General features: G+C 51.7%; 2 protein-coding genes across 2 annotated transcripts in view; one reads left to right on the forward strand and one right to left on the reverse strand.

The window, feature by feature from the left end:
• Positions 1 to 6570, reverse strand: part of TMEM143 (transmembrane protein 143) — a 29387-nt gene extending 22817 nt beyond the window's left edge. Inside the window, exons 1-3 of the mRNA XM_017500453.1 lie at positions 6234 to 6570; positions 5627 to 5867; positions 1863 to 1967 (exon numbers count right to left, since the gene is read on the reverse strand). Coding sequence (XP_017355942.1) covers positions 1863 to 1967; positions 5627 to 5867; positions 6234 to 6289 — 402 coding nt within the window. The 5' untranslated portion in view covers positions 6290 to 6570. The remainder of the gene's footprint in view (positions 1 to 1862; positions 1968 to 5626; positions 5868 to 6233) is intronic.
• Positions 6571 to 6711: 141 nt separating this feature from the next.
• Positions 6712 to 11072, forward strand: part of SYNGR4 (synaptogyrin 4) — a 13986-nt gene continuing 9625 nt past the window's right edge. Inside the window, exons 1-2 of the mRNA XM_017500454.2 lie at positions 6712 to 6875; positions 7833 to 8031. Of these exons, the coding sequence (XP_017355943.1) occupies positions 6763 to 6875; positions 7833 to 8031 (312 nt within the window). The 5' untranslated portion in view covers positions 6712 to 6762. The remainder of the gene's footprint in view (positions 6876 to 7832; positions 8032 to 11072) is intronic.

Here is an 11072-nt window from a genome sequence, read left to right on the forward strand (position 1 = left end):
TACTAAAAATATAAAAATTAGCCGGGCACGGTGGCATGCACCTGTAGTGCTAGCTACTCGGGAGGTGGAGGCAGGATAATCGCTTGAACCCGAGAGGCAGAAGTTGCGGTGAGCCGAGATCGCACCATAGCACTCCAGCCTAGGCAACAGAGTGAGACTCTGTCTAAAAAAAAAAAAAATAAGAATATAAATAAATAAATAAAAGGTAGCTCAAATTCCTAAGCCCAGAATTGTGCCCTCAGTCCTCCCTGTAGCTCTTTCTCAGCATCCCACCACGGTCTTCCACACCTCAGCACCTGGCAGCTCCAACCTCCGGGAGGCTCAGGCCGGACTGCTGGAGACACACTCTGACTCCTCCCTTTTCCTCCCCACCACACCCCCGCAGCCAGCACATCAGCAAAACACTGATGCCTTCCAACACCACCAGCATCTGAGCATTTTCCACCATTTCCACCGCTATTACCCTTGTCGGAGCCTCCATTATCTCTCACCTAGACAAATATAATAGACTCTTTAATAGATGTCCTTGCCTCTGACAGTCTGTTCCCTACACCGCAGCCAGAGAAATCCTGTTAACACCTAAATCCACTGCTCACATCTCTCCTAGGCTCAGAGCCCCCCCATGGCTCCTGGGTCACTCAGGGTCAAAGCAAGGTACTGGGCCGGGCGCGGTGGCTCAGGCCTGCAATCCCAGCACTTTGGGAGGCCGAGGCGGGTGGATCACTTGAGGTCAGGAATTCAAGACCAGCCTGGCCAACACGGTGAAACCACATCTCTAAAAAAAACCATGAAAATTAGCAGGGCGAAGTGGTGGACACCTGTAGTCCCAGCTACTCAGGAGACTGAAGGAGGAGACTCACTTGAGCCTGGGAGACGGAGGCTGCAGTGAGCCGAGATCGCACCACTGCACTGCAGCCTTGGCGACAGAACAAAACTCCATCTCAAAAACAAAACAAAACAAAAGCAAGCAAGCTCAGAATTGATGACTTTTTTGGAGCTGTAAAAAAAAGAAGAAAAAAAAGCAAGGTCCTCACGGTGGCCCAGAAGGCCCAGTACGATCTGTCCCCAACTCCTCTGCCCTCATATCCCACCCTCCCTGCTCCTTCACTCTCCTGCAGCCACAGTGGCCTCCTCACTGTTCAACACTCCAGGCCCCCGCTCACCTCAGGGCCTTTGCACTTGCTCTTCCGTCTGCTGGGAACATCCTCCCTCTCCAGGCATCCATCAGGCTGGGTCCCCTTCTTCACTAAGCCTTTAGTCCACTTGTCCCCTCCTCCGGAGCCCTTCCCCACCCACCCTGTCTGAAACAGGCCCCATCTCATCCCTCTCTATCTCACTTCTCCGCTTCATTGTTCATGGCATTTATCACCACCAGGCATCATATGTATGTATACATATTTTTTGAGACGGAGTTTTGATCTTGTTGCCCAGACTGGAATGCAATAGTGCGATCTCAGCTCACTGCAACTTCCACCTCCCAGGTTCAAATGATTCTCCAGCCTCAGCCTCCTGAGTAGCTGGGATTATGGGTGTGTGCCACACGCCCAGTTAATTTTGTATTTTTAGTAGAGACGGGATTTCTCCATGTTGGTCAGGCTGGTCTCAAACTCCTGACCTCAGGTGATCTACCCGCCTTGGCCTCCCAAAGTACTGGGATTACAGGAGTGAGCCACCGCGCCTGGCCATATTTTATATTTATTTAATTCCTTGGCTACATGAGAGTGTCACTTCATCTGTCCTGTTCACTGCTGAATCCTCAGCACTTAGAATAAGGGTCAGACTCCAAGAAGGTGTCAGGGAAATTTGCTGAATGAGCAGGTAAGTGAACAAGTACCACAGGGCTGGAGGGGCCCCGTCCTCACCTGCAGCCGGGCCAGGATTTGGTGGTAGTGGAACAGGGTGCAGAAGTCCACGTGGGCCGAGAACGCCTCCAAAGCCGCCTTCTCTGCTGGACTTGAGTGGAATTCCTGTTACCTCAGGAAGCAAAACTTCTCTGTAGGCCTTTTCCCCTTCCCCGAGGGGACGAATTCTTTCCCCAGGCAGCCTATCTGTACAATCAGGGCTCTGGACTTTTTTTTTTTTTTTTTTTTTTTTGAGACGGAGTTTCGCTCTTGTTACCCAGGCTGGAGTGCAATGGCGCGATCTCGGCTCACCGCAAACTCCTTCTCCTGGGTTCAGGCAATTCTCCTGCCTCAGCCTCCTGAGTAGCTGGGATTACAGGCACGCGCCACCATGCCCAGCTAATTTTTTGTATTTTTAGTAGAGACGGGGTTTCACCATGTTGACCAGGATGGTCTCGATCTCTTGACCTCGTGATCCACCCGCCTCGGCCTCCCAAAGTGCTGGGATTACAGGCTTGAGCCACCGCGCCTGGCCTTCTGGACTTTTAAGTTTTGTTCTGGGGCTGGGCATGGTGGCTCATGCCTGTAATCCCAGCACTTTGGGAGGCCGAGGCGGGTGGATCACTTGAGGTCACGAGTTCAAGACCAGCCTGGTCAACACGGTGAAATCCCTTCTCCATTAAAAATACAAAAATTAGCCTGGCGTAGTGGTATGCACCTGTAATCCCAGCTACTCAGGAGGTGGAAGCTGGAGAATCGCTTGAATCAAGGAGGCAGAGGTTGCAGTGAGCCAAGATTGCACCACTGCACTCCAGAGTAGGCAACAGCGAGATTCTATCTCAAAAAAAAAGAAAAAAAAGTTTTGTTTTGGTTGAGAGGGGGCTAATCAATTTTACTCAAACTGAGGCAGCCCAATATACTGAAAAACTATATTGGGTTTAAAAAGCTGGAGGTTCAAGTTTTGCCTTTGACACTTCCTAGCCAAAACTCACACAATGCCAGGAACTGTCTGACAGTATAATATGATCCTCTAGAAGAAGATGGAATTATTATTATATTGAGACAGGGTCTCATTCTGTCACCCAGGCGGGAGCTCAGTAGCATGATTTTAGCTCACTGCATCTTCAACCTCCTGGGATCAAGTGATCCTCCCACCTCAGCCTCCTGAGTAGCTGGTACTACAGGTGCCCACCACCATGCCTGGCTAATTTTTTTACAATTTTTGGTGGATGTGGGGATCTCACTATATTGCCCAGGCTGGTATGGAAATCCTCCAGCCTTAGCCTCCCAAAGCGCTGGGAGGCTGGGCCACCATACCCCACAGGTTGATGGAATTATAACCCCTATTTTGCAGAGGGAGAAACTGAGGCTCTGGAAAGTCACTTGCTAAGGACTGCAGTGTCTGTGGGAGGTGACTGCAATCTAGGCCTGCCTCCAGAACACACATTGAACCACCTCTTTTTGGTTTTTTTGAGATGCAGTCTCACTCTGTTGCTGAGGCTAGAGTGCAGTGGCACGATCTCAGCTTACTGCAACCTCCACCTCCTGAGTTCCAGCAATTCTGCTGCTTTGGCCTCCCGAGTAGCTGGGATTACAGGCATCCACCACCATACCTGGTTAATTTTTGTGCTTTTTTTTTTTTTTTTTTGAGATGGAATCTTGCTCTGTCACCCAGGCTGGAGTGCAGTAGCATGATCTCGGTTCATTGCAACCTCTGCCTCCCAGGTTTAAGAGATTCTCCTGCCTCAGCCTTCTGAGTAGCTGAGACTACAGGTATACGCCACCATGCCCGGCTAATTTTTTTGTAGTTTTAGTAGGGTTGGGGTTTCACCATGTTGTCCAGGCTGGTCTTGAACTCCTGACCTCAGGTGATCCACCTGCCTCAGCCTCCCAAAGTGCTGGGATTACAAGCGTCAGCCACCGTACCCCACCTTGAACCACTTCTTTATGTTTCCTATCTCACTGTCCTGGGTAATTGTCTTCACTTCTCTGAGCCTCAGTTTCCTCACTGGCAACAGAGGATTACACCCTCTGTCTCAGAGGGCTACAGTGAGAATTTGATGAGATTACAGGTGTTCTATAAACACGTGTTTACATATGTGTGCATATATTTGTGTATTTATGTGTGTGTATATTTGTGTATTTTTGTGTGTATATATTTGTGTGTGCATGTGTTTGTGTACGTATGTGTGCGTATTTGTATTTGTATATTTGCGCATGTGCATTTGTATGTGTATATTTGTGTATTTGTGTACACATCTTGGTGTATTTGTGTAAGCATGTATTTGTGTGTGTATTTGCTTGCAAATCCTTGTGTGTGCATATTTTCTTGTGTATCAAGTCTAGAATTGAGTATACACAGTAGGTGTTCAATAAATACATGTTAAATGAATGAAGGATGGTTGGGTGTGGTGGCTCACACCTGTAATCCCAGCATTTTGGGAAGCCGAGGTGGGCAGATCACTTAAGGCCAGGAGTTTAAGACCAACCTGGACAACATGGTGAAACTCTGTCTCTACTAAAAATACAAAAATTAGCCAGGTGTGGTGGTGGGCACCTGTAATCCCAGCTACTCAGGGAGCTGAGACAGGAGAATCACTTGAGTCCAGGAGGCAGAGGTTACAGTGAGCTGAGTTTGCGCCACTGCACTCCAATCTGGGCAAGAGTGATACACTGTCTCAAAACAATAAATAAATAAGGCTGAGCATGGTGGCTCACACTTCTAATCCTATAGCACTTTGGGAGGCCAAGGTGATAAGGTCAATCATGAGGTCAAGATCATGAGGTCAAGAGATCGAGACCATCCTGGCCAATATGGTGAAGCCCCATCTCTACTAAAAATACAAAAATTAGCTGGGCATGGTGGTGTGCACCTGTAGTCCCAGCTACTCAGGAGGCTGAAGCAGGAGAATCGCTTGAACCTGAGAGGTGGGGGTTGCAGTGAGCAGAGATCACGTCACTACACTCCAGCCTGGCGACAGTGCGAGACATCTCAAATAAGTAAATAAATAAAATAAAAATAAATGAATGGATGACAATCCTCAATAATGACAGGTATGATGACGATGGTGGTGGTAAGAGCTCAGGTTCTGGAGTGAGTGAGGCCAGGACTAGGATGAGGTGAATGTGGCACCCTAGGGTGCAAAATTTAATGGGGCACTCACTCTCAGGGTCAAGCAAATGCCTCACTTGCCTAGTCTGACTCTAGAGCTGGCCTAGTCCTGGGCCAGCTCTAGAGTCAGACCACTTTGGTTCAAATCTAAGCCACTATGCTTGTGGCCTTGGGTAAATTACTTTCCTTCCATCGGCTTCCATTATCTCATCTGAAAATGGGGATGATGGTGGTATCTCTGTTACTGATGATTCAACAATACATGAAAAATGCCTGGCACAGTGCTGTAGAGTCAGAGCTCAAATCGTGTGATAACAAGTATGATTATAGCGTTGTGACTTTATAGGTACAATTATTATCAGGCAGCAGAAACAGTAATCATGAGGATGATTACTATACCCATCTTACAGAGGGAAAAAGCATGCCCCAGAGGGTGCCTGTTTAAGTCCTCAGAACAAGCCAGAGTCGGAATGGATGCTGCATCTGCATCTCGGAGGCCTGGCTCCACCATTCCAGCTCATCAACTCCCGCCCACTAGGGACCACGAAGGGAACCAGGAACTTCAACTCCCAGGAGGCCCCAGGGCAGCTCTCTGCAGCAATTAAGGCCCTGCCGCCGCGAGGCCTGCTGGGAGTCGTAGTCCCCAGGCTCTTGGACCCGGATCGGGCGGTACCTGTATTAGGAGGCGGAGCAGCTGCTCCTTGGAGAAGGGAATGAAGCGCTCGCGGTACTGCTGGGCCCAGTCGCGGGGCTCCGTGGGGTTCCACATCTTGCGATACTCCCCCATCTTGGCCGCCAGCGATGAAAGGGTCCGGGGGGGCCCGAGGACCGCGGGCAACAGTGGCCATACTCGGACCCTAGACCCCCAGACCCCCCGGGTCACATGCAGCATGGCTAGACCCTTTCCCCGGAGCCTAAACAGAGGGAAATGGGCAGGGGTCAAAGGCCATCTAGAGGAAAAGCGCCCTTTCCACCTCCACGTCCCACCCTCCAGAAGCCGTCCCTTCCCCAGGCAGGGCGCAGAGCTCATCCGCTCGCCTCGAAGCCCCTCTTGCCCGTCCCCTTCCCACACTGCTCAGTTGGCCTGGGTCCCAGACAGGGGTCAGAGGTCTTAGGTTCTGGGGCGTTTTGCAGGCCCAGAGACCTTGTAGTGGCACAACGTTTCTTCGGGGTCTAGACAGCAAGGTAGATCTTAAGAGAACAGGAAATGCTCCGGAAGGTTACCTAGGGGGTGCAGGGTCACCCTCCCTGGACATGCAATCCCCTGCTCTCTCCCTCACCTTAGCCAAAGCTTGACTGTCATTGAGTGTCCTGCGCATGTGCAGAAGAGTGTCATGGGCTCCCGAGGTTCAGCTTCAGCCAGCAGTAAAACGCATGCGCAGAGCCTAGATCAATGCGCGCTGTCCATTCTCCCCGCCGACTCGCTATTTCAACCACGCATGCACCAGCTGCCTCTCTTTTTCTACCACAGGCCTCGTTTGGGCTCGACGCATGCGCCGCAGGAGTGTCTCCTTGTCCGCTTGCTTCAAAGGGAAGGGGCGGAGTGGGCGCGAGGCTCCCCGAAGGAGTGGGGCGGGACAGGGCTCCCGCGCGCAGTCAGCCAACGGCGCGCAGCCCAACGTCCGCCGAGGCCACGCCCCCGCTCGTGTCAGCTCCTGAGTAGGCGGAAAGAGGGAGGGGGCGGGAGTTGGGAGCAGCCAATCAGCTGTGGAGGAGCGAAAAGGCGGGAAAAAGCGGAACCAAAAGAAGGCTGAGGTGGCTCCAGGGACCAGGAGGGGTGAGCAGGCGGAAGGAAGGCTGGGCCCCCAGATGACGCAGATTGGCACTCCAGAGAAGGGGCGGCCCTTTGTCAGGCGGCGTCACCCCGAAACCCCAGCACTCCTATTCCAGGTCGTTAAAGGGGAGACTGCGATACTAAGAAGGTAGCCCAGTGCCTAGGCCTGGCCTCATTCTAAGGTTCCCTGCAAAAACGAGGTCCTGACTCCCAGCTTGAGGAAGTGCACTTTCATTAAAATGGAGCTGAATTCGAAAGGGAGGCCCCTATTCTGGGAAACAGCCCCAAATAACAGGGAAAGGCTGAAATATGCCCTGATACCTGGGTTCTCCATGATGGGTCCTGTCACCCCTAAACCTAAAAGGGATTCTTCAGGTTTAGACCTCCCAGGGGCTCTGACCTTAATGGCGGTACCCCCTAGGCCCCAGAAAATCCCACCTGTGTCCTCTCACAGAGGGACCCCTTCCTTCTTTGACCCCTTCTGCTCCTGGGTCACAGGATGTAGTCCCCAAATATGCCAGCCCTCCCCTGCACTCCACCTCTGGGACCCCTGGCAGCCCTCTAACCCCACAATTCTCTCAGCCCACATTCCTGATTTCTGGAACATGAAGCAGTCCCTTCACTTAGTCCCCCACTCCTGGAACCCCCAGAATCCCCCTCACCCCAGCCCTCACCTCTGGAATCATCCATAGACCCCTTAACCCACACCTCAACTCAGGGTACTGTCAGCAACTCTCACACTGCACCACCACCTCTCCAACCCCCAGCAACCTCCCACCCCACACAACCCATTCCTGGGACCCCCCACCTGTACCCCTATCCTATGCCCCCCACTCCTGGGGCACTCAGAAGCCCCCTCAAGACACAACCCCATTCCTTGCAACCCACCTGCACCCCCACCCTATGTCCCCCACTTCTGGGGCCCCTGGCAGCCTCTTCATCCCACACTCTGACTCCAAAGAGGCCCAACAGCCCCCTCACCTCACACAACTCCATTCTGGGGACTCCCCCCTACATCCCTACCTCATGTCCCCAATCCTGAGACCCTCGACAGCCCCTCCACCTGCGCCCCTGACTGGCGTCCTCCATCTGTGTCATCCCGCAGCAGCCGAGCCCAGGGCCGGCCTGGAGCCCCAGACAGCAGCGTCCAGCAGACAGTGCCCAGCACCCCGGCTCCCACCTCCCAGTGCCCCCAAAGGAGAGCAGCTGCCATGCACATCCCAGAAAGCCTCCAGGACCTGGCCAACAGCAAAGCCGTGCAGTTTCTGAAGAGGCCCAAGACCATCACTCGGGTCTTCGAAGGGGTGAGACCCTATCCTGGCCCGCCTGTGCCCCTGGGTCACAGGAACCAGGAGCTCTCAACTCCCAGACACAGTGTGGGAGAAGGGGGGCAAGGAAGGGGTCAGACAAGGAAACAAAGCAGCAGGGACCAAATGCTGACACCACCTTTACCCGAGCACCCCACTATGGACCCAGTGCTACAGAGGCACTTATGGACTCTCATAGTAAGGAACAGGCCTCAGAGTAGGTGCTGTGAGTCCCATCTCTGAGATAAGAAAACTGCGGCTCAGAAAAGTTAATTTTTTTTTCAAAACAGTCTTAATTAGCTAGGCATTGTGGCGCACACCTGTAATCCTAGCTACCGAGGAGGCTGAGGTAGGAGAATCCCTTGAACCTGGGTGGCAGAGGTTTCAGTGAGCGGAGATCGTACCCCTGTACTCCATGCTGGGCAACAGAGCCAGACTCCATCTCAAAAAAAAAAAAAAAAAAAGAAGAAGAAAGAAAAAGAAATAAACAGTTTCACTATGTCACCCAGAGTGCAGTGGCTTGATCTTATCTCACTGCAACATCCACCTCCTGGGTTCAAGCGATTCTCCTGCCTCAGCCTCAAGAGTAGCTGAGATTAAAGGATTAAAAAGAATCCGCCGGGCGCAGTGGCTCACGCCTGTAATCCCAGCACTTTGGGAGGCCGAGGCGGGTGGATCACGAGGTCAAGAGATCGAGACCATCCTGGTCAACATGGTGAAACCCCGTCTCTACTAAAAATACAAAAATTAGCTGGGCATGGTGGCGCACGCCTGTAGTCCCAGCTACTCGGGAGGCTGAGGCAGGAGAATTGCTTGAACCCAGGAGACGGAGGTTGCGGTGAGCCGAGATCGCGCCATTGCACTCCAGCCTGGGTAACAAGAGCGAAACTCCGTCTCAAAAAAAAAAAAAAAAAAGATAGGGTTTTGCCATGTTGCCCAGGCTGGTCTCGAACTCCTGACCTCAAGTGATCTGCCCACCTTGGCTTCTCAAAATGCTGGGATTACAGGTGTCAGCCTCTGCACCCAGCCTAAGTAAATTTTTAAAATCTGGGCTGTCCAGTGGGGTAGCCACAGCCACATGTTGCTACCTCCCTTTGCACTAATTAAAAATAAGAGTCCAGGCCACATGCGGTGGCTCACGCCTGTAATCCCAGCACTTTGGAAGGCCGAGGTGGCTGGATCACCTGAGGTCGGGAGTTTAAGACCAGCCTGACCAACATGGAGAAACGCCATCTCTACTAAAATCACAAAACTAGCCAAGCGTGGTGACATGAGCCTTAGTCCCAGCTACTTGGGAGACTGAGGCGGGAGTTTCACTTGAACCTAGTAGGCAGAGGTTGTTATGAGCCAAGATATTGTGCCGTTGCACTCCAGCGTGGGCAACAAGAGCGAAACTCTGTCTCTAAAAAAAGAGTCCATTCTTCAGTCACAGTGGCTACATTTTACATGCTCAACAGCCACATGTAGCTGGGGACTCTCAAATTAGACAGTATAGGCAAGGTGTGGTAGTTCACACCTGTAATCCCAGCACTTGGGAGGCCGAGGCGGGCAGATCACGAGGTCAGGAGTTCGAGACCAGCCTAACCAACATGGTGAAACACCGTCTCTACTAAAAATATAAAAATTAGCCGGGCATGATGGCAGGTGCCTATAATCCCAGCTACTCAGGAGGCTGAGGCAGGAGAATAACTTGAACCCGGGAGGCAGAGGTTGCAGTGAGCCGAGATTGAACTGCTGCTCTCCAGCCTGGGCGACAGAGGAAGACGCCGTCTCAAAAAAAAATTAGCCAGGCATGGTGGTGCAAGCCAGTAGTCCCAGCCCCCACTTAGGGGGCTGAGGCTCGAGAATGGCTTGGGCCCAGGTGTCGGAGGTTGCACTTCAGCCTTGGTGACAGAGTGAGACTCCATCTCAAAAAAAAAAAAAAAAAAAAAAATTAGTGCAGATATGGAACATTTTCATTTCTATGAGATAGCATTGGCTAAGGTCATGCAGTAAAAGGCAGGGAGGGGCAGGATTCAAACTCAGATCTGTGAGATGCCAGAGCCCATTCATTTTCCACTTCCCGGTTGAGGGAGGAGGAAGAGAGGAACAGGGGCTGGGGCCTCTAGGAAGAGAATGCGGAATGCAGACCTGAAGTAGCAGATGTGGGGTGGTCACTGTGTGCTGGGGCACCATGCTAGTGTTCATTTCATCATCACCACATTCCCAAAGAATCTGGACACCTGGAGTCAAATCCCCATTCAGCCGAGACTTTGCTGTGTGATCTTGAGCCAATCACTGCTCGTCTCTGGACTTCAGTACATGAAGGGTTGGGGCTGTGGCTCTGAGCTTTCACCTGTGCTCCTTCCATTGCTCTCCTTTAACAGAATTGGAAACTGAGGCCCAGGGAGATGATGAGACTTGATAGAGGTCTTGGGAGTAGGTGGGGTTCCCCGGCTGAAACCCAGGTTCTCCACTCCCAGATTCCTAATCCAGAGTATCTCCTCTCGGCTCCTTCTGGAGCCTCAGGTTGGAGAATGAACAAACAGGCCTGGAATCCTGGCTCAGCCACGTGCTGTCCATGCAAAGTGGCATACTGCCCAGCTTATACCTCGGCCAGACCTGGCGTAATTACCAGTAGCAGCACCTTTCGTTCTCTCTCTCTTTTTTTTTTTTTTTTTTTTTTTAAAGATGGTGTTTCACCATTATGGCCAGGCTGGTCTTGAACTCCTGACCTCAGGTGATCCACCCACCCCGGCCTCCCAAAGTGCTAGGATTACAGGCGTGAGCCAGCGTGCCCAGCCACGCACCTTTCATTCTCAAAAGTGCCCCTTTTGTTTGATGGCCTGCATAGGTGACATGGTCACCCTATGTCTGTGTGACCTTGAGCAAGTTACTTGATTTCTCTGAATGTCTCCATTCTCTCATCTGTGAAAAGAATATCCTAATACCCTACTCCTAGAAAGGATGGTTGTGAAAATGAAACAAATTAATGCCTGTAAACTGATTAGCATAGGCAGGGCAAGTAATCTTTCCTTAGTGACTTTTTTTTTTTTTTT

This window comes from Cebus imitator, unplaced genomic scaffold (assembly GCF_001604975.1).
Source record: "Cebus imitator isolate Cc_AM_T3 unplaced genomic scaffold, Cebus_imitator-1.0 Scaffold266, whole genome shotgun sequence".
Classification (NCBI taxonomy): domain Eukaryota; kingdom Metazoa; phylum Chordata; class Mammalia; order Primates; family Cebidae; genus Cebus; species Cebus imitator.